Here is a 23,098-nt window from a genome sequence, read left to right on the forward strand (position 1 = left end):
CATTTGGCCCATTTTACAGATGAGGAAATTGAGGCACAGGAAAGTGAACTGGCGGAATTTCAGTTCCGCTGGGTTTTGACACTGAATCAACTGGCTGAACCAGCGAGAGGACGGCCTGGCTGGCTCTCAGGCCTCTCCCGGCGCTCTCTTCCGGACCGGTGAGTGAGACTCCTGGGGCCATGCCTTGTGAAATTCTGAGGCTTCTCTTCAGGGATCGAAATCCCCTTCGGCTCCGCCCTGCACGTTGGGCCCCGCCCCAGCGGGTCATGAATATGCAAGTGAGAGGAAGATATTTAAAGGCGCCAGCGCCACGCGCATATCCCTGCCCGGCGCTGCCCGCCCAGTTCCTGTCCCCAGACTGAGGCCCAGCCCTCTTCGCCCGTTTTCATCACGAGTGCCGCCAGCATGTCTGACAAACTGCCCTACAAAGTCGGTGAGTCCCAGGACCTGCAGCCGGTTGCGGCCGCTCGGCACCCGGCCGGGGCTTGTTAGTGGCTAGGGCTGCAGGGCCGACTCGGGGCGCTCTGGACCCCCTGGAATCGCAGGCTCGGCGCGTTTCTGGCCGCGCGAAGCCACCTGGAAGTTGGAGTTCTCGCGCGGCCATGAGCAGGCCGTTCCGGGTGGCCGTGGACTACAAGTCCCAGCATGACCCGCGACGCCGGGGCCGCCGCGCGGTCTGCGAGCCGCAAACTGGCGGCGTGCTCCGCGTGAGAGCACACCTGGCCGCGGCCTGGTACGGCTGGCACCTGCCGGAACCTGCTCAGGGGGTCTGCGCCCGGCCTCCTAGGCCTGGACCGGACCCTGTCCAGCTGGGCGGCCCCGACGAGGGTCCACCCCTCTCTGGGCCTCCTACAGGGACGGCGAGGGCACCCCGGAGGGTGTATGAGGAGAGGCCTGGAAAGCGAGCCCCAGGCCGGCTCCGGTCCTCTTCCCTGGGACTTTGGGCCAGTTACCCAACCTGTGGGGCCGCCACCCCGCCAGCAGGGGCAGCCTTGCAGAAATCTCGAAGAAAATTTGGAGTGGTTAGAAAAATCCTGCTGTCCCACCGATTGAAGTGTAATACAGGGATAGTTAACGTTTACTTAGCGTTTACTGTGAGATCGGCACTGCCTTCTAGCTTTATTCTAGTCTCATGGCTCTGTAGGGAAACTGTTCTCGTTTTATGATGAGAATCCTGAGGCAGAGGTAACGTGCCCTCAGTCTTACAGCTGATGGTGATGGAGCAAGATTGGAACGCAGGCCATCTAGACCTCTGAGCGCACCCTTTCACCACTGTATGCAAGCGAATACACGCGGAACAATCCTAATGAATTTTCAGCAAAAACCAGTTCAGTTTGGCTAGTAGCTTTTCAGGTAACTTTGACACTATTGGACCGAGTGTGGTGGCTCACCCCTGTAATCCCAGCACTTTGAGAGACCGAGGTGGGCGAATCACTTGAGGTCAAGAGTTCGAGACCAGCCTCGCCAACGTGGTGAAACGCTATCTCTACCAAAAATACAAAAATTAGCCGGGCGTGGTGGCGGGCACCTTCAATCCCAGCTACTCGGGAGGCTGAGGCAGGAGAATTGTTTGAGCCAGGGAGACGGAGGTTGCAGTGAGCCCAGATTGCACCACCACACTCCAACCTGGGCAACAGAGCAAGACCCTGTCTCAAAAAAAAAAAAAAAAAAAAAGACACAAGTCTGGAGAATGCCATCCACATTTATGGAGCACTTGCTGTATATCTGGTGATTTACATGTATTTACACAATAATCTTCACAGAGGTGGACGTAATCCCGTTATATAGAGCCTGAAACTGAGACCCTTGGGAGGTGACTTGCAAAGATTCTGTTGAAGTAGTTCATCAAGTTGCTACCAGAGTAGACTGTCTCCATTGTGTGGATGCTGAAACTGAACCCAGAAAGGTTATGTCAAGGTCACATCAATCGTAGAGCTGGGATGGGGGCTTGTCATACAGTGGAGAGATTAGTAGGTCAGGATTGGGGCCATTGGGTTGTGTGGGTGGAGATAAAGCTGGATTTGGGAGAGGGGGAGCTTAGCTGGGTGGGGCTGGAGGAAGGAGGCCCTGCTGTATGCCAGATCTTGATCATATGGCATTATATTTACTTAGGGCGAGTAGCAAGCTCGGGATGATTATCCACACTTAACAGATGAAGAAACTGATGTTTAGAGGGGCTCTTGCTGTTCCTCTTGGCTTGTCCTGGGGACAGGTGTTCCTGTGATTTTTGCAAGTCCTTAGCTCCAGAGATTACAGCATCTAGCCTCTCCTGTGCCTTTGGAGTTGAGGGTCCCACGGAAAACTGTGGGGCTGGCACAGTGTCCTCGACGGCACTGAAGGAGTTATTTTTAGCTGGAGAGACATGTGGTAGTGGAGGGGTGGAGCTTAGCAGCACAGGGCATAACCCATTGTCCCATACAGCTGGGCCCCTCCCAGGAGGGGCCTTGAGAGGGACCTCTGCTCTAGCCCTGCCTGGCTGCCAGTTCTGTTTCTGCCATTAATTGGCTGTGGGACCTGCAGCAAACTCCTCTCTGGGTCCTTTCCTCATTAGTAAATGCTGGGACTCAGACTAGGTTCAGATTTGTGTTGTTTTTCTTTGCCACCCTTGTCGCGTGCCAGCCCCTCTCATGGATCTTTCATTCAGTTCTGACGACAGATATGGTCAGTAAACAGTTGCTGACCCCTTCTCTGAGCCAGGTTGTGCTGGAGACACAAATGTGACCCAGGGACAGGGGTGGCACAGACATGCATACAGATAAAGTAGTATTGTCTCCATTTTATGTGAGCAGATCTGCCACTTGTCTGTCTCCATGGTCACCACCCCAGTCTGGTCTCTCTCCTTGCAGGTCTCCCTGGATCTCTTGCTCCACAGATCCACGCAGCAGCCAATGGGGTCTTTTCAAAAGACAAATCTGGTCTTTGAATGCTGGCCCCTGAAAACTGTAGGCTCCCCACTTCACTGGGACTGAAGTCCCAACTCATCTTACGCCTCTATTTGAGTCACCCTGGTGCACTCTTTGTTCCTCTAGCAGGGATATACTAGGTTCTTTCCTGTTTCCAGGTTTTTTTCAGCACCTACTGTGTGCCAGGTACTGCATTAGGTGCTTGAGAGGAGCCGTCCAGGCCGAGAACTGCTTGGGTTAAAGCCCTGAGGTGGGAATGAGTGGAGCTTGCCTGAAGTCAATCAGGAAGTCTGTGTGTTGAACAGCTAGTGAGGGGGGAAAGTGGAGAGATGGAGGAGGGGCAGACAGTCATGCAGATAGGGCCCGAAGATTGAGGGAAGCCATTGGAGGGTTTGCTTGTTTAGTTTTGTTTACTTTAGTAGAATAATGGAGGTGATGTAACTTAAATTTTTAAAAGCCTCCCTCTTCTGGCTGCTGTGGGGAGAATGGCATGTTAGAGCATGGGACCAGTGAAGAGAGTGTGGCAGTGTCCAACTGAGAAGTGGCAGTTTATTTCTTTATTTTTTTTTTTTTGAGACAGAGTCTCCCTCTTTCACCCAGGTTGGAGTGCAGGGTGCTATTTTAGCTCACTGCCACCTCCGCCTCCCAGGTTCAAGTGATTCTCCTGCCTCAGCCTCCTGAGTAGCTGGGATTATAAGTGCCTATCACTACGCCCAACTAATTTTTGTATTTTTAGTAGAGATGGGTTTTCACCATGTTGGCCAAGCTGGTCTCGAACTCCTGACCTCAAGTGACCGCCCACCTTGGCCTCCCAAAGTGCTGGGATTACAGGCTGTGAGCCACCGCACCCAGCCTGAGAAGTGACAGTTTAGATGAAGGTGGTGAGATGCGGTTGGATTGCTTATATATTTTACTTGTTGAGCCAAAAACATGCTGATTGAAGTGAAAGAGGAAAAGAGGAATCAAATCTTAAGTTTTTGGGCAGAGTAGCTGGTTGAATGATGGTTTCATTTCCTAAAATGGGAAGATTGGGAGAGTAACTGGTAGTGGGGGCAAGGAGCCATGAGGACTCCAACATGACATATAATATATCCAACTGGACATCCAAGTGGAGGTGCTGTGGAGGCAGTTGGATCACATTGAGTCTCAAGTTCAGGGGAGTAGTTTGGGTTGGAGATAAATACGTGGGAGTCATCCCCATAGAGAAGGTATGTAAAGCCATAAGACTGGATGAGCTTAATAGGTAAACATTAGAGAACTGGGAGATGTTGGAGCCCTGAGAGCCCGCAAACCCTGAAGTCTGTTAGCTAAAGAGGAACCAGGAAGGTAGGTGGAAAAGCACAGGAGGACAGTCACAGAAGCCAAGTAAAGAAAGGGTTTCAGGAAGGAGGGCAAGTCATTCGTGCGATCTGTGCTGCTGGCAGAAACATGATCTTAGGTAATTTTGCATCAAGTGTGGAGATCAGACTGGTCTTTGGACAAAAGAGCAGTTTTAGTGGAGTATGGAAGTCCTTAGGGAGGAGAGAGGATGTGGAATCAGGCCCCATGGAGCAGGGACAGCTTATCTATTTTATTTTATTTTATTTTTTTGAGACCGAGTCTCACTCTGTCACCCAGGCTGGAGTGCAGTGGCATGATTTCGGCTCATTGCAGCCTCTGCCTCCCAGGTTCAAGTGATTCTCCTGCCTCAGCCTCCTGAGTAGCTGGGATTACAGGCACCCACCACCACACCTGGCTAATTTTTGTATTTTTAGTAGAGGCAGGGTTTCATCATGTTGGTCAGGCTGGTCTTGAACTCCTGACCTCAAGTGATCTGCCCACCTTGGCCTCCCAAAGTGCTGGGATTACAGGTGTGAGCCACTGCGCCCAGCCAACTCATCTGTGGTAACAGGAAAGAGTGCCTGGTCTGAAGCTGTAGATGACTTGCTATATAGGTGACTAGTAGATTCCATAGGGGAAAAGTGGCCTGGTTCTGAATTCATCTCAGTGAATTGGGAAGTGAGATTGTCATTCAATGGGGAAAGGTGTTGGAGGGTTGAAGAGAGTAGAAAATGGGAGTAAATTTACTAGGAAAATGTCATAGGATTGCTGCAATGTGCTATGTGTCTTTTATGGTCTTAATAAATGTGATATCTTGGCCAGATGTGGTGGCTCACACCTGTAATCCCAGCATTTTGGGAGGCTGAAGCAGGTGGATCATGAGGTCAGGAGTTCAAGATCAGCCTGGCCAACATGGTGAAACCCCGTCTCCTCTAAAAATATAAAAATTAGCTGGGCATGGTGGCGAGTTCCTGTAATCCCAGCTATTGGGGAGGCTGAAGCACGAGAATTGCTTGAACCGGGACCTGAGAGGTGGAGGTTGCAGTGAGCCGAGATCACGCCACTGCACCCCAGCCTGGTCTACAGAGCCAGACTATGTCTCAAAAATAAATAAATAAATAAATAAATAAATAAATAAATAAATGTGATGTCTTGGTGTGGTTGTGATTGTCCTCCTGCTGGGTTCAGTGAGTCTGGTGCAGTGGATGGTTGGGTTTAATGGGGCTGAGAGTTTTGCCAAGTGAGTTCTCAAAGGGAAAGGGGGCAGAAGGGACACTAGAAATTGGTAGGATGAATTGAATAGAAGTTCTGACCTGACAGGCCACAGCCTTGTTGGAGCTTGGGCTCTGGAGGGAGAAAACCAGAAAGATAAGACGTGGCTAGAGTTGGGTGCTTGAAGTCCAGATTTCCAAGGAGAGCTATCATTGGTGATGGCCTACCAGGGTAGGAGGGCTGGGGTGGGTGGCTTGAGTTGAGGCACAGCCGGAGTGGTCTCTCATGCGGGAGGTATGTTTCATCTCTGAAATTGTTACAATGCACTGTAGGAAGCTGACTGACAGACAATTTTATTGATTATTAAATTCTTAGATTATTAAATTATCTACAGAGTCCTTTGCCTCCCACCGCCTACCTCTTTGGGTGTTTGGCAGGATCTCAGCTTCCCTAAAGATAAAAATCACCAGAAGTCTTAGACCTGCTGAATCAGATTTTCCAGGGGAGATTTACAAGCATGCCAGAAGAACATCCCTTATCAGGGAAGTCTGCAAACTTTGACCTAGGGACTGACCTAGGGTATGACCCTGGAAATGGACCAGTGTGGTAGGGTAGAGAGGAGGGTGAGATGATCAGAGGGAAGAGTATTGAGATAGTAAGTTAGCTCATAATAGTATCCTTCTTTCCTGCCTGAGAATTTGAACAAATTCGAGACATTTTAGGTGGCAGATAGTACCTGAAATATACTTTTTGTTACTAGTAACCTCGAAGCCAGAGGATGTAGATTAGTATTTTAGGTGGCAGCACCTGAAATATTACCTTTTATTGCTAATAACCTCAAAGCCAGAGGATATAGATTAATATGAAATCCAAATGATCCTGCTTACTGAACCCCCAGATTCAGCAGTTACCCAATCAGTTGCAGGCAAGGTGGGCCAGGGTAGGCTGGTCTCTGGAAAAGCAGAGAACACCAGCTTCCTGCAAGTGGGCAGGTGAGTGCTTGCTTGCAAAAAGAAGGGAGAGCTAAGCTGAGCACACCATTTATTCCTCTCAGTTTTACTGGTCAGACAAGCTCACCTCACCTCCCCTGGGGCAGAGAGGCCAAGAGCATTAGTTATACGGATGAGTTCCTCCAGGTGGAAAGAAACATCAGGAGTGGGGAAGCATTTTCACATCTAAAAGGAGATCAAGAAACTGTCAAATCCAAAATGTTAGATAGGATTTATGAGTGTCGAATCACCAAGAGTGATGATTGAGAGAGGAAGATGGAAAACCAGCAGGTAACATCTTTAGGGAGTCTTTAGGGAGTGAGGAGTGGCCTGGAGGTTGGTAGGTGTCAGCGGAAAGGCAGGGTAGTGGGAAGTATCATGTGAGCTATTTTTCAAAGGGACACTTCTTTATGTTGTAATTTTTGTGTCCCTGTGTGATTAAATGTGTTCTCCCACAAGTCAGAAAGGTGCAGGTAGGCAGGGACCATGTCTTTCTTGAGTACTCTGGCTTCATAAATACTTGTTGCACGAGTGAGAGAATGCGGTGACAGTGCTAAGCCCTAGTGTGTTGAGTCCACATGTGGATCGGGGTCCACACACAGTGACCACCCCTCTTGGTTGGTGGGATGAGGGGACTCACGGAACTCCCACCTGTTTCCCCCCGTAGCTGACATCGGCCTGGCTGCCTGGGGACGCAAGGCCCTGGACATTGCCGAGAACGAGATGCCGGGCCTGATGCGTATGCGGGAGCGGTACTCGGCCTCCAAGCCACTGAAGGGCGCCCGCATTGCTGGCTGCCTGCACATGACCGTGGAGACGGCTGTCCTCATTGAGACCCTCGTCGCCCTGGGTGCTGAGGTGAGGCCCACAGCTGTATCACCCCAGAGTCCTTGCCCTCCCTGGGTTCAGCCAGGGAAGAAGACGACTGTGCCAGGGTGGGGACCTTCCAGGTGTGGAGCTGACTGCGGGCCTGGAGGGGCTCCTCCCTCTCACTGGGTTTCCTCCGTTTCTCAGTGCTGCCACCCCTTATGGTGAGTGTTCTGCAGATTTTCTCCCTGGCTGGGAAGGTCACTGTTGGCTACCGTCAAGGCATCCTCCTGATGGATGCTCTGGCAGGAAAAATTCAACGCCCATGTCCTACTTAGTCCTGTAAAGGCCAGCTTGCCTTGGCCCTCCAGGGGTCACAGGCCTACCCTGGACCCATCATGGCTGCTGGATGATGGCAGCTCTGATTGGTTCAGCTTGGGTTATGTGTGCCAATGATTGACAGCTGTCCTAAGGTCTCAGAGAGTCAAGAAGCAAGCTGGTTTCCCAAAGCAAGGTAGGGCAGTGGAGGCAAAATCCACAGAGGGGCTCAGGGCTCAGTCCTTGGACCTCTTCTTTTCAGCATTCACTCTTGGCGATCTGATTTTATAGCTTTAGACACTATCTATCTGGTGATGACTCTCACATTTTTGTACTAGCCTGGACTTCTCCTGGAACTGCAGACTGGCATATCCAGGAGCGGGGGCGTTGACGCTCCCTGGAGGTCTAGTACTCATCTCAGGCAGAACGTGTTCAAACAGACTCGGGATTTTCTGCCCCCTCTTCTTCTCGAAGCCGTCCCCACCTGAGTAAATGGAACCTCCACTCCAGCCTTCTGGGTTCTCTCAATTCAAGAATCTGGGAGTCATCTCCTCCCCTCCCTTTCCTCCCCACTCCCAACCCCCTTTACTTCAACAACTCGTTCCTCAGCAAATCCTGTCAGTGCAGCCTTCAGAGTAGACCCAGGATGTGACAACTTCTCATCACCTCCACTGCTACTGTCATATTTCTTGTCTGGAGTCTTCTCCAACAGTCTCTGCAGTTGTCCCCTTGCTTCTGCCCTTTCCCTTCCACACAGCACTGGAGTGAGGCTTTAAAACCTGAGTCAGATCTTGCCCCTGCTCTGGCTCCCGTCTGCCCACCCAGCGTCCCCAGCCTATGATCCTAGAGCTTGCTGTGCCTAGATCCCAAGCCTCTCCCCACTACCCGAAGAGCTCTCCCTTTTCCTTGCCCAGTGTCCCTGGTGCTTTTGAGCCATCAGTGACCAACAGCCTTGTTTTAATGGCTCTTCTAGGTGCAGTGGTCCAGCTGCAACATCTTCTCCACCCAGGACCATGCGGCGGCTGCCATTGCCAAGGCTGGCATTCCAGGTAAGTCCTGCTTGCTTCTGGGACATGTGGAATTTGTGAAGGGCCTCTGCCCTCTTTGCTTCACTGACTGTTAGAGCAACAGACTTCCTTATATTACAGAAAGGGAGAGGAGTCACAGCCACAAAATCCCAGCCCAGTGACCCATAGGAAAGAGCAGCTTTGTCCCATCATCATCTAAAATCTTGTGGAAGTTGTTTATTGACCCAAGTCAAGCCATGTAACCAGGAAGAGCAAGATCTTATGATTGGGAACTACATGATGAAGTGGAGGGGAAGTTCATTAAAGGAAGGATGCGGATCTCTTTCCAAAGAACTGGGGAGGGCTACGGGGCAGAAAAAGAGGTTCACTGCCTAGGGTATGGCGGTCTGAAGGACTGAGGAAGGACCAAGACTAACGAGAAAGGAGTTTTCACAGGCTGGGCACATGTCTGCTTAGACTTGGGGAGGTTAGTTAGATCTGACCCAGTGATTAGGACATTCAAGATTGCTTCTAACCAACCACAGGTGGAGAGGAGGGGGTGGCACAGCGCTCCTTCACAGACTGACCAGGGCTGAATGGGCATGATCCCCATTCCTCCTCAGCCTTGGCTGGGCACCATGGCTTTCTTCTGGGAAAGGCCTTGTTTTCTTTTCTTTTTTTTTTTTTTGTGATGGAGTCTTGCCCCGTTGCCCATACTGGAGTGCAGTGGTGCAATCTCGGCTTACTGCAATTCTTAAGACCATTGTCTGCTCCAGTTGTGGGTAGGAGCAGCTGGCTCTGCTTCGCCAGCATCCTTTGCTCACAAGAGGCTCCTGGGAACCCCACACCTGTGCCCTAGTCATGCCACATGGGAGGAGTGTGGGCTGGTGGTCAGTAGCCCTTAGTTCTGGTGTCTATTCTGGAATTCATGTAGAGTGGCCCAAGTGCGTCTTAGCCCCTCTCTGGGCATCTGTAAGTGATGATAATGGTCATGCCTGCCTCACAGGGTTTCTATGAGGAAGAATGAGATAGTGTATGGAGGATTTAGAGTCATGTCTGGCAGAAAGCAAGTGCCCCATACATGGTAGTTGCTCGTAGTCATTTTTTGGCAAGACTTTGCCTGAGATTCCCCCCCTACAGAGGCTGCTAGTGCTCCAGTCCTTTCAGTGCAGAGCAAACCCTGGATCCTGCCTTGTGGATCCCGCTGAGGGGGAGGCGTTGTGGGGCATCAAGCCCTGGTCACTCAGGGTTGATGCCTCAGTCCTTGGGGCCCAGGCAGAAGGGGATGGGAAAGGAAAGAATGATTTCCTGATATCTATATCTGGGGCGGGGGGGGGGGCGCTGTACATGGCTTCTGTCTCACTTAATCCATACTATTGTGAGCCCTATTTACAGAGGAGAAGACTGAGGCTCAGAGAGGTGAAGTGATTTGCCCAAGGTCACACAGCTGGCAAGTGGCAGAGCCAGGGTTTAAACTCAGATCTATCTGGCTCCAAGTTGTGTTCTGACCACTGCTGAGTTTTCAGAGGGGCCAGAGGTAGCTGAGGATGGGAATTGGAAAGGAGGTAGTTTTGGCTCTGCCAGGGTTGTTCCCTGGAGCAGGTACCAGTTGGGAAGTCCAGGCCCTGATGTGCCACTCACCCTCCAGTGTATGCCTGGAAGGGTGAAACGGATGAGGAGTACCTGTGGTGCATTGAGCAGACCCTGTACTTCAAGGATGGGCCCCTCAACATGATTCTGGACGACGGGGGCGACCTCACCAACCTCATCCACACCAAGTACCCGCAGCTCCTGCCAGGTGAGCAGGGCGGGGCAGGTGGGCTGGGTGCTGGTGGCCTGGGTGGGGCCTGTTCGCCCACATGATGGCCGCAGGCCTGGCAGGACTCCCATCACCTCAAGCAGCAGGATCTGGAAGATGTGAGGATGGCAGGCTCTGGCATTCATGCTGGGGCCTCCTGACTTCTGAGGGTGTGAGGCTAAGGCAGCTGAGCTGATGGCCCAAGGGCAGGCACAGGGCCATGGTTGGGAATAGCTGGGAGGGAGCCAGCTTTGTTCAAAGCAGGCACGGGGAGTACAGGGAGTACAGAGAGTGCAGAGGCCCCGAGGCAAGAATGGCTGGAGTGTTCATGAAACAGAAAAGAGGCCCACAGGATAGCGGTGAGCAAAGGGAGCCTTCACTGGGGGTATGGTGTGAACTTTTATGAAGGCCAGACGTGTTAGGGCCTAATAGGCCAATAGAAAAGTGTTTGACTTGATCGCAGAGCAAGGAGAAATAGCTGGAGGGTGTTGAGAAGATTTCTCTGAGAAGATACATGTTAGAAATGGCTGCTGCATGGAGGATGGGTTGTGGTAGGGAGACTGGGAAGAAGCAACGGGGTCAGGGACTAGAGCAGCGGCAGTGAGAACAGAGAAGCTGGGAGTTGTTCGGAGGCAGAGTCACTAGGCTTGGTGGTGGCTTCCCTGTAGGAGAGCGTCGGGGACTCCTCCCTCACGTGGGTCTGGGTGACTGGGGGACCTGTGGGATCAGTCACAGAGAAGGGAACCCAGAAAGAGGAATGGCTTTAGGGGGCGCAGATGAGGAATTTGCGTGAGCACAGGTGTGGCATCTCTGAGGCTTGTCCTGTCCCCACTTGTTTAGGCATCCGAGGCATCTCTGAGGAGACCACGACTGGGGTCCACAACCTCTACAAGATGATGGCCAATGGGATCCTCAGGGTGCCTGCCATCAATGTCAATGACTCCGTCACCAAGGTGAGCCGAGGGGCAGTGACAGCTCCCACTGCAGTGGCTGCAGCTCAGGGCGAGGCCTCTGAAGAAGAGTGCCCAGGAAGGCTGAGGTTAGGGACATGAAGCCCTCATTTGAGGGGGCAAAAGTGGTTATAGACAGGCTAATGAGGGCATTTAAAAGAGGTCTCAGAGCTGGGTGTTAGGAGCTTTATGGCTTTGGGAAGAAGAGCTTTCAAGTAAAGCAAGGTCTTTGACCGGGCAATCTCTCCTAGTAACTGATGCCTAGGAAGGCTCCACACTGGCAGAGAAACATTAGAGAGAAGCTCTTGGAGCCGATCGGGGTGAAGGGTGTGTGGGGGCATTGGCTGCTGGAGGGGTTCAGCCCAGGCTGGGATGCTCAGTGGACCCACGATGCCTGGTCTCTTCAGAATACTCTGAGGCCAAGTTGTCCTGGCCCCAGGGCCTTGCCTGCCCCTATTGTCTCCTTACCCCTTTTCCTTTCAGAGCAAGTTTGACAACCTCTATGGCTGCCGGGAGTCCCTCATAGATGGCATCAAGCGGGCCACAGATGTGATGATTGCCGGCAAGGTAGCGGTGGTAGCAGGCTATGGTGATGTGGGCAAGGGCTGTGCCCAGGCCCTGCGGGGTTTCGGAGCCCGCGTCATCATCACCGAGATTGACCCCATCAACGCACTGCAGGCTGCCATGGAGGGTAGGATAGGGCAAGGATTGGTTGTCAGCCACTGGGGCCAGAGGGAGGGGCAAGGCCACCGCAGATGACCCACAGCCACTGTCTCTGCACAGGCTATGAGGTGACCACCATGGATGAGGCCTGTCAGGAAGGCAACATCTTTGTCACTACCACAGGCTGCGTTGACATCATCCTTGGCCGGTAGGTGCCAGATGGGGGTCCCGGGGAGTGAGGGAGAAGGGCAGGGTTGGGACAGCTCTCTGTCCCTGACAATCTCCCATGGTCTTGGGCTGCCTGACAGGCACTTTGAGCAGATGAAGGATGATGCCATTGTGTGTAACATTGGACACTTTGACGTGGAGATCGATGTCAAGTGGCTCAGTGAGAACGCTGTGGAGAAGGTGAACATCAAGCCGCAGGTGAGAAGCTCCCGCCTTGCTAGCGGGCTGGGCAGATGGGAGTGCAGAGGAGTGCTGGCTGCCAGGGAGGGGAGCTGAGGAGATGGTGGCAACCTGTGCAGGGGGATGGGGAGAAGAGGGCCTAGCGTCAGAGCCAGCCGGAGGTGGCAACCTTATCCTGAGGGCAGCCGGCATCCCTGAAGGTATCAGGCAGGTGAGCTGTATGTGGTGAGCTGTAGTTTTAGAAAGATCACTCTAGCTACTGTGTGCAGAATAAAAGCAACAACAGCGGGTGGTGGGGAGAGAGGCTTTTAGAGGAGGCTCGTAGAATCCCTGCAGGGGATGATGGCCGCCTCGGCTTAGGGAGTGCTGGGGATGGATTGACGGCATGTGGGGTCACGATGAAGGCAGAGTAACAAAGGACACAGCTTTGGCCGTGCACAGTGGCTCACACCTGTAATCCCAGCACTTTGGTAGGCCGAGATGGGCAGATCACCTGAGGCCAGGAGTTCGAGACTAGCCTGGCCAACATGGTTGAAACCCTGTCTCTACTAAAAATACAAAAAAATTAGCTGGGCCGGGTGCAGTAGCTCACGCCTGTAATCCCAGCACTTTGGGAGGCCGAGGCGGGCAGATCACATGAGTTCAGGGGTTCGAGACCAGCCTGACCAATATGATGAAACCCCATCTCTACTAAAAATAGAAAAATTAGCCGGGCATGGTGGCGGGCACCTGTAATCCCAGCTACTCGGGAGGCTGAGGCAGGAGAGAATTGCTTGAAGCTGGGAGGCAGAGGTTGCAGTGAGCCGAGGTCGCACCATCGTATTCCTGCCTGGTTAATAAGAGTGAGACTCCATCTCAAAAAAAAAAAAAAAAAAAAAAAGGCCAGGTACAGTGGCTCATGCCTGTAATCCCAGCACTTTGGGAGGCCGAGGTGGGCGGATCACAAGGTCAGGAGTTTGAGACCAGTCTGGCCAACATAGTGAAATCCTGTCTCTACTAAAAATACAAAAAATTAGCCGGGTGTGGTGGTGTGCACCTGCAATCCCAGCTACTTGGGAGGCTGAGGCAGGAGAATCACATGAACCTGGGAGGTGGAGATTGTAGTGAGCCGAGATTGTTCCACTGTACTCCAGCCTGGGTGACAGTGCGAGACTCTGTCTCAAAAACAAACAAACAAAAAAATTAGCTGGGCATGGTGGTGGGTGCCTGTAATCCCAGCTACTCGGGAGGTTGAGGCATGAGAATCGCTTAAACGTGGTAGGCGGAGGTTGCAGTGAGCCGAGATTGCGCCATTGCACTCCAGCCTGGGCAACAGAACGAGACTCCATCCCAAAAACAAAACAAAAAACAAAAAGGGACACAGCTTGAACTGCTGTGTGAGGAGCAGGCCCATGCACTGAGCTGGGAAAGAACAGGTTTGCATTGGGCATTGGGGCACTGATACTGGAAGATGAGTTCTTGTAGGCGGTGTGAAGTTTTACTTGAGTTGCAATTATTATGGGTTTATTTTTTTCTCTGATTATAAAAGTGGTATGTTTCTGGAAGACATTTTGGCTTTGGATATCAAGAGCTTTAAAGTTAAGCAACCTCTTTGACTGGGCAATCCCTCCTGTAATTGGTCCTTAGGAGATAATTAAGTATGTGTATAGAGATGTTCCTCTTTTTTTTTTTTTTCTTTTTTTGAGACGGGCTTACTCTGTTACCCAAGCTAGAGGGCAGTGGCACGATCGTGGCTCACTGCAGCCTTGACCTCTTGGGCTGAAGGAGCTGATCCTCCTGCCTCAGCCTCCCAAGTACCTGGGACTACAGGTGTGCACTACTACACCTGGCTAACTTTTTATTTTTTGTAAAGACGAGGTCTTGCTATATTCCCCAGGTTGGTCTCAAACTCCTGAGCTTAAGTTATCTCCCAAAGCGCTGGGATTATAGACGTGAGCTGCCGCACCAGGCCCATCACATTTTTTAAAGGGAGAAAAGCCCACTTATGTGAGGTTATTTGAGTTGATGCTGTGCCGTGTTTGAGATATGATACAGAAGATACAGACACAGAGTTGGCCAAAGCCCTGACACCCACCCAGTCACAGCCACACCAGAAGCCCAAGTCCCAGAGAGGCAGACAGGCAGCTCTGTGAACCCACATCCCCTACACTGCTCCTTTTGGGTGCTCTGCTCCTGCGTGGGAGTTCTCCTTGGCTAGGTCCTGCGCTAGTCTAGGGTGTCAGTTCCTGGCTAGGCAGAGGGCACCTCCGTCTCTGCCTAGAAGGCCTGGCACTCATCACAGTGTGGGGGTGGCCAGGGCATGCTTCTGTGGCAGCCACACCCCAGACAGCCAGCTGTCTAGACCTCCTTTTGCAAAGGCATCACAGGTGAAAACTGCTACACTGGGGTGATGGGCATCTTTCTGCCAAGCTGCCCTCCAAAGCTGGACTGTATGCCCACCCTCAACATCCTTGACAGTCTTGCCAACCTTCTGCCCAACATTATCTCTTGTCCGTCCTCTCAAGGGCCTCTGTACTCAGGCAGTAATTGACCACTCCCTGAATACCCACTGCAGCTCCTACTTCTGCTCATCTGCCCAGACAGCTCTGTTTGTTTGGAACAGAACACATGCCCTTCTCCTTGTTCATCTTCTCAGCCCAGCTCAAGAGACCCCCTTCCGGCCAGGCGCGGTGGCACACGCCTGTAATTCCAGCACTTTGGGAGGCCGAAGCAGGCGGATCACTTGAGTTCAGGAGTTTGAGACCAGCCTGGCCAACATGGTCAAACCCTGTCTCTACTAAAAATACAAAAAATTAGCTGGGCATGGTGGCTCATGCCTGTAGTCCCAGCTACTCTGGAGGCTGAGGCAGGAGAACTGCTTGAACCCAGGAGGTGGAGGTTGCAGTGAGCTGAGATCACGCCACTGTACTCCAGCCTGGATGACAGAGTGAGACTCCGTCTCAGAAAAAAATAAATAAATAAAATAATAAAATAAAAAAGAGACCCCCTTCCTGGCCAGCTCCTCTGGCAGAGGCAATGCCCACACTCTTAGTACAGACCCTAGTGCAGCATCCATCACTGGCTTTGGTCTCTGACCCCTCTGTTGTACCAGGAGGGTAGAATCCAGGTTGATGTGTCCCTGCAAGGGGCTTAGATGGGTATCTGTGGGTGCTTATTGATTGAAGCATCAATCATTGCTTGATGGGCATCAGAGACCTTTCCTTGGATCGGTACTAGGCCTCTGGAGCAGCTTGGAAACCTGGGCTTTTGGGGAAATGTTTGGGAGGCTGCCTGAGGGTGGAGGGATGGCAAGGGAAGAGCTGGGAGTGGGGAGAAAGCAAGTTTGTGTGTTCAGATGGCTGGGACAGACGGAGGACTGGGGCACTGAGGCTGGGGATTTCCACATCACGTTCACTCACTAAACCAGGAGTTCTCAACCTTGGCAGTCACCTGGGAGCCACACTATGGGCCACACAAATAGGAGTCTCTGGGAATGAGGCCAAGGTATCCTCTTTTTTTTTTTTTTTTTTTTTTTTTTGAGACGGAGTTTTGCTCTTGTTGCCTAGGCTGGAGTGCAATGGCACGATCTTGGCTCACCACAACCTCTGCTTCCCAGGTTCAAGCGATTTGCCTGGCTCAGCCTTCCTGAGTAGCTGGGATTACAGGCATGTGCCACCATGCCTGGCTAATTTTGTGTTTTTAGTAGAGATAGGGTTTCTCCATGTTGGTCAGGCTGGTCCCGAACTCCCGACCTCAGGTGATTCCCCCCGCCTTGGCCTCCCAAAGTGCTGGGATTACAGGCATGGGCCACCGCGCCTGGCCTGGGTATCCTCATTTTTTTAAAGCTTCTGAGGTGATTCCAATGTGAGTGCCACGGCATTCAGCTTTTACTAAGCTGCATTCAAAACTGTTTCATGGTTATTGAGAACATGGGATCTGTCCTCAGACCGTCCAGACTCAAATTGCAGCCTCCTCTTAGTGTGTGGCTCTGGACAAGTGACCTAACCCTTGTAAACTTCAGTTTCTGAATCTGAAATGGGGATGACAGCAGTACTGAAATCGCAGGGTTGTTTCTGGGATGAAATGTGGTAGTTACCTGTAAAGGACTTAGCACAGGGCACACGACAGTGATCATAACAATAACGTTAGCTGCTGCTTACTGAGTGCCTCGTATGCACCATGCAGGTGTGAGCATGTGAAGCTCTCACAGCAGAACTGTGTGGTCTGCAGCTCAGCATTTCTTTCTTTCTTGTTTTTTTTTTTTCTTGAGACAGAGTCTCGCTCTGTCACCCAGGCTGGAGTGCAGTGGTGCGATCTCGGCTCACTGCAACCTCCACCTCCCAGGTTCACGCCATTTTCCTGCCTCAGCCTCCTGAGTGGCTGGGACTACAGGTGCCTGCCACCACGCCTGGCTAATTTTTTGTATTTTTTTTTAGTAGAGACGGGCTTTCACTGTGTTGGCCAAGATGGTCTCGATCTCCTGACCTCATGATCCGCCTGCCTCGGCCTTCCAAAGTGCTGGGATTACAGGCGTGAGCCACCGCACCCGGCCAGCTCAGCATTTTTGAATAAATACCGGCTATTATTTTTGTGCCAGGCCATGTGCTGGAGGTTGTTTTGGAGCAGTTTGGATGCCTCATGGGCACTGTTGGAGGCAGGGAGGCCTGCCAGACCAGAGGGTGGGCTGTGGGAGTGGGGCCCTGCCTGCCCTCACTGTTGCCCTGCCTGCATGTAGGTGGACCGGTATCGGTTGAAGAATGGGCGCCGCATCATCCTGCTGGCTGAGGGTCGGCTGGTCAACCTGGGTTGTGCCATGGGCCACCCCAGCTTCGTGATGAGTAACTCCTTCACCAACCAGGTGATGGCACAGATCGAGCTGTGGACCCATCCAGACAAATACCCCGTTGGGGTTCACTTCCTGCCCAAGAAGGTGGGTTTATTCTTCTACCTCAAGCCAAGGGTCACATGTCTAATCCTGGGATCCCCACACAGGGCTTGCCAGAGTTTATAAAGTGCTTGCCTGTCTGCCCTCTTAGAGGCCCTCATGGGGTCCTCTACAGTGCAGAAGTCATTCTCCCCATTGACAGAAGAAGAAACTGAGACCCACAGTGGGGAGTGGCTCCCTGGAGCACAGCAGAGCGGCAGGACCAGGTGGTGAGGAGAGCCTGGGCCTTGGAGCGGGACACACCCCAGTTTGAATCTCAGCCTCACCACTTAGAGGCTGTGTAATCCAGGCAAATTCTTTCTTTGTGTCTTCATTTTCTCATCTGTGAAATGAAGGTAATAGCACCCCCTTCAGGATTGTGAGGATTTCCTGAGATCAGGGTCATGAACCCACACACCCACAGGGGCTGGGCAGGTAAATGAGTGACACCGGCTGACCAAGGACTGGAAGAGCTGAAGGGGTAAAGGGCTGGTTGCCACCTAGGAACCCAGGTCCATCTGACCAGGGCTTCTAACCTTTCAGGAGAGCCAGAGATACCATGATCTCTATACGAAATGATTTTTTCAAATACAGGCAACTCATTAAAATTTTATTTTTATTTTTATTTTTTTGAGATAGAGTCTCATTCTGTTTGTTGCCCAGGCTAGAGTGCACTGACGTGATCTTGGCTTACTGCAGCCTTCACCTGCCGGGTTCAAGCAATCCTCCCACCTCAGCCTCTTGAGTAGCTAGGATTACAGGCAGATGCCACCATACTCGGCTAATGTTTTTGTATTTTTAGTAGAGACGGGGTTTTGCCATATTGGCCAGGCTGGTCTCGAACTCCTGATTCCAAGTGATCCACCCGCCTCGGCCACTGCACCTGGCCTCATTATAATTTAAAAAATAACTGGGTGGGTTAACTTGGACATGTGTATAAGCTGAGTGCAGTCTGCAAGCTGCACGTTGTGGTCTTGTAAATAAGATGATACATCCCTGGCCAGGCACAGTGGCTCACACTTGTAATCCCAGCACTTTGGGATGCCGAGGTGGGCAGATCATTTGAGGTCAGGAGTTTGAGACCAGCCTGGCCAACATGGTGAAACTCCGTCTCTACTAAAAATACAAAAAAATGAGCCAGGCATGGTGATGCACGCCTGTAGTCCCAGGTACTCGGGAGGCTGAGGCAGGAGAATCGCTTGAACCCAGGAGGTGGAGGTTGCAGTGAGACGAGATTGTGCCACTGCACTCCAGCCTGGCGACAGAGTGAGACCCTGTCTCAAAAAAAAAAAAATGATACATCCCTAAGCATGGCATCTCACTGTGGTTGTATGGTCTGCGTAACCATGAGAATGAAGTCCTGACATGAAATCCAGTGCTCACCCTAACACCCCATGCAGTCCACCCTTCCCTGGGGTCAGGACAGATGTTTTAGTCCTGGCTCTTGGCAGTTTTACAGGTGAACTTTGCTTTGTCCCTTACCCTGTCCAATCCTCAGTCTCCCTATGAGCTAAATGATAAGAGTAGCTCTTGCTCTTCCAGCCTTTGGCTGCTGGAGAAGCTGTGATGGGGTCTACATACCATCCCTTCATCCTTTGAAAGGCTGGTTCTACCAACTAAGGAAGATGCAGGAAGAGGCCTGGGGCATCTGCCTCCAGGACCAGCCAACAACTAATCTCCCTGGAGTAATGTCTTGCTGGACCAAACGTTTTACCCATAAGGACCTCAAGGCGTACCTTGTTCTGTGCAGCTGGTGTGGGGTTGAAAGATTCTCACTTGATCCCTATCTAATCCCAGTTGGGAGAAATATGGCCGTGAGTTTGGTGAGAAATTGGTCTGGCCTTTGAAATGAGGGCAGGGTTAGAAGTGAAAGAGGCAAAGCTCTCACCTCCCACCTCAGCACCTGACCCTGTCCTTACCACTTTTCTTCATCATTGCTAACATGTGGCTTGGGGACAGGGCACTCTTGGCATCATGCCTTGCATGCTGTATGCAGGCAAGGGACTAGGTACCTTGGTCAACAATGACAGATAAGGCAGCCAACATTTATTAAGTCACCTACTGCACGAATGACTCTGAGTAGCACTGATCTTTGTAACAGCCTTGAGAGATGAGTGATCCATCCTGCGAATGGGGAAAGTCAGGTGTAGAGACTGACTTGCTCTCACAGATGTTAAGTATTGGGCCAGGAATAGAACCTAGCTCTGTCTGTCCAAGGTGTTGACCTTAGGATGTGACACACACCTTCTGGTTCAGGGTGCTGGGAGAAGGAAGAGTTCTGGGCTAGTCTAGGCCAAGCAGAAGGTTGATTTCATTGTGTACTGTGGGGGTTGGAGGCCATCGTTCTACCTCTGGAACTGACATGGACTCATTTCTAGGCTGGGCTCTGGTCCTACTGTTGCCTGCCTCTCGGCTGAGCATATCACCTTCTGCAGGCTCTTTGCTTCATCTGAAGATACAAGGATAAACTGCACCCATCCTGCTTCTTAAGGGTTTTTGGGAGGCTCTAATGAAACAGTAGATGTGAAACCACTTGGGAATGTAAAAGCTGTGGGCTGAGCTGTGGTCAAAGGCCACCATGCCATCATGGGACAGGATGGGGTCCCTTAGGGGTAGGGAGAGGCCTACCTCCTGAGAGAGTTAGAGGCTTGCTTGTATTTAACTTGCCTCTGTCCTCCTCGGTTTCTGCATAATCTCTTCAAAGCTGCTCTAAAGGCCATAAGCTGGGATGCTTGAGACACATTTTGGGGCTTTGAAGCCAGATAGACCTGGGTTCAAATCCTAGCTCTGTCATTCACTAGCTTGGTGACCATTGACACATCATTTCACATTTCTGAACCTTGATTTCCTCATTCTATAAGAGGAGGATGGCAGTGGATTAGAATCCTTTTGGTCACAAGTGATAGAAACACTATTCAAACCAGTGTATCAGTTATCTTGCTCCATAACAATCTAACCCCTAGACTTACTGGCTTCAAATAATACATATTTATTATTTCAGTTTCTGTGGGTCAAGAATTTGAGATCAGCTTAGCTAGCTGCTTCTGACTCAGTCTCTTTCATGAGGTTGCAGTCAAGATTTCTGCCAGGGCTGCAATCATCTGAAGGTTTGACTGGGTCTGGAAGATCCTCTTCACATTGCTGTTGACAGGAGGTCTCAATTCCTCATGCATGGGCCTCTCCAGAGGGCTGCTTATGCATCCTTAGGAGATGGCATCTGGCTTCCCCCAGAGTAAGTCATCCAGAGGAGAGCAAGGAGGAAGCCACAGGGTCTCTATGAACTTGTGTCCAAAGTCACACACCATCACTTCTGCTTTCTTCTATTCATTAGAAATGAATCACTCGGTGGGGTGGGGGGAGGTGGTGGGGATTAGGCTCTAATTCTTAAAGGAGTATCAAAGAATTTATAGATATATTTTAATCAAAAAAAGCAACCAGTTTAATCCAAAAAAGAACTTTATTCTCGAATCTGCCGGGCGTGGTGGCTCACGCCTGTAATCCCAGCACTTTGGGAGGCTGAGGCAGGCAGATCACCTGAGGTCAGGAGTTCGAGAACAGCCTTACCAACATGGTGAAACCCCATCTCTACTAAAAACAGAAAGTTAGCTGGGCGTGGTGGCGCACGCCTGTAATCCCAGCTCCTCGGGAGGCTGAGGCAGGAGAATCACTTGAACCTGGGATGTAGAAGTTGCAGTGAGCTGAGATTGCGCCACTGCACTCCAGCCTGGGTGTCCGAATGAGACTCTATCTCTTTTTTTTTTTTTTTTTGAGACAGAGTCTTGCTCTGTCATCCAGGCTGGAGTGCAGTGGCGCGATCTCGGCTCACTGCAAGCTCCGCCTCCCGGGTTCACGCCATTCTCCTGCCTCAGCCTCTCCGAGTAGCCGGGACTACAGGCGCCCGCCACCACGCCCGGCTAATTTTTTGTATTTTTAGTAGAGACGGGGTTTCACCGTGGTCTCGATCTCCTGACCTCGTGATCCGCCCGCCTCGGCCTCCCAAAGTGCTGGGATTACAAGCGTGAGCCACCGCGCCCGGCCTGAGAGACTCTATCTCAAAAAAAAAGAACTTTATTTTCAGATCCAAACACTGGAAACCTAGGATTCAGTGTCATCATAGCTCTGTCTTTCTGTCTCTCGGATCTGTCTTCATTTCACTTGTAAAATAGGCTTGCAACTGGTGAGCTGTGACTGATAGATACCCTTCCCTGTTTAGGAATCCCAGTGGGGTTGGAGCACCTTGTCTCTGCCTATCATGGAAAATATGTCCTGTGCATAGATCAATTCCAGAGAAGCGTTTTGGTTAGCTGCTTGAGTTGAAGAATGAAGAAGGAGATGTGATTGATGGTCCTGTCAGGGCTACATGGAGGGGAGGGTGTGGCATGGTTCCCTTTTGAGGGGAGGCTGGGCAGCCAAAACAACACATTAACTGAGGCTGGGTGTGAGGATAGAGTTAACATGAGTACCACACATGGCAGATACCCTAACAGAACACTTCTGCCTCTATTGGCAGCCAGACGCATGTAGGGTTCCCACAGAATGGCACTGATTCCTGGTCTTCCTTTGTTTTTCCCCAGCTGGATGAGGCAGTGGCTGAAGCCCACCTGGGCAAGCTGAATGTGAAGTTGACCAAGCTAACTGAGAAGCAAGCCCAGTACCTGGGCATGTCCCGTGATGGCCCCTTCAAGCCGGATCACTACCGCTACTGAGAGCCAGGTCTGCGCTTCACCCTCCAGCTGCTGTCCTTGCCCAGGCCCCGCCTCTCTTCCCTAAGAGCTAACGGTATCAACTTTGTGATTGGTTTGTCAGTGTCCCCCATCGATTCTCTGGGGCTGATCACTCAGTTTTTGGCCTCTGCTGCAGCTGTCATACTGTTCCAAATGTGGCAGCGGGAACAGAGGCCCCTCCTCAAGCCCCGGTCATGATGGAGGTCCCAGCCACAGGGAACCATGAGCTCAGTGGTCTTGGAACAGCTCGCGAAGTCAGTCCTTCCTTAGCCTCGAAGTCAGTAGTGGAGTCACAAAGCCCATGTGTTTTGCCATCTAGGCCTTCACCTGGTCTGTGGACTTATACCTGTGTGCTTGGTTTATAGGTCCAGTGGTTCTTCAGCCCACGACAGATGAGAAGGGGCTATATTGAAGGGCAAAGAGGAACTATTGTTTGAATTTTCCTGAGAGCCTGGCTTAGTGCTGGGCCTTCTCTTAAACCTCATTACAATGAGGTTAGTACTTTTAGTCCCTGTTTTACAGGGGTTAGAATAGACTGTTAAGGGGCAACTGAGAAAGAACAGAGAAGTAACAGCTAGGGGTTGAGAGGGGCCAGAAAAACATGAATGCAGGCAGATTTCGTGAAATCTGCCACCACTTTATAACCAGATGGTTCCTTTCACAACCGTGGGTCAAAAAGAGAATAATTTGGCTTATAATGTTAAAAGAAAGCAGGAAGGTGGGTAAATAAAAATCTTGGTGCCTGAAAGAATTTTGAGCCTTTATTTTATAGATAATCCTCACCAACAATGTATGCCATGAATAGGGGGTTATAGTCATGCTGATGAAGCATTCACGGGGTACTCTGCAGTGGAGCGGCTGCCTGTGGTCCTTAGGCTTGAAAGAATGGGTAAAGTGAAGAGGGAACTCTTTCAGTTTTTTTTTGAGATGGAGTCTCACTCTGTCACCCAGGCTGGAGTGCAGTGATGTAATCTCGGCTCAATGCAACCTTTGCCTCCTGGGTTCAAGCGATCCTCCTGCCTCAGCCTCCTGAGTAGCTGAGATCACACCCAGCTAATTTTTTTTTGGTGTTTTTAGTAGAGACGGGGTTTTACCA

The 23,098-nt window shown here is 51.3% G+C and overlaps 1 protein-coding gene across 5 annotated transcripts; it reads left to right on the forward strand.

The window, feature by feature from the left end:
* Positions 1–258: 258 nt before the first annotated feature.
* On the forward strand, positions 259–22,750 carry AHCY (adenosylhomocysteinase). Of its 5 annotated transcripts, XM_030825572.1 has the most exons (11): positions 259–433; positions 7,092–7,282; positions 8,523–8,598; positions 10,205–10,354; positions 11,195–11,307; positions 11,788–11,995; positions 12,088–12,175; positions 12,276–12,393; positions 17,090–17,284; positions 21,853–21,991; positions 22,368–22,750. In XM_030825572.1, exons 1-10 carry the CDS (start codon positions 406–408, stop codon positions 21,982–21,984), a joined length of 1,299 nt encoding a protein of 432 aa, XP_030681432.1. In that variant the 5' UTR covers positions 259–405; the 3' UTR covers positions 21,985–21,991; positions 22,368–22,750. The 5 variants fall into 5 exon arrangements, with proteins under 5 accessions (XP_030681432.1, XP_030681431.1, XP_030681430.1 ...); XM_030825571.1 differs by having other exon boundaries at positions 21,853–22,750; XM_030825570.1 differs by lacking the exon at positions 259–433 and adding an exon at positions 686–1,917 and having other exon boundaries at positions 21,853–22,750.
* Positions 22,751–23,098: the final 348 nt, after the last annotated feature.

The sequence above is a fragment of the Nomascus leucogenys genome, chromosome 13, assembly GCF_006542625.1.
Source record: "Nomascus leucogenys isolate Asia chromosome 13, Asia_NLE_v1, whole genome shotgun sequence".
NCBI lineage: Eukaryota > Metazoa > Chordata > Mammalia > Primates > Hylobatidae > Nomascus > Nomascus leucogenys.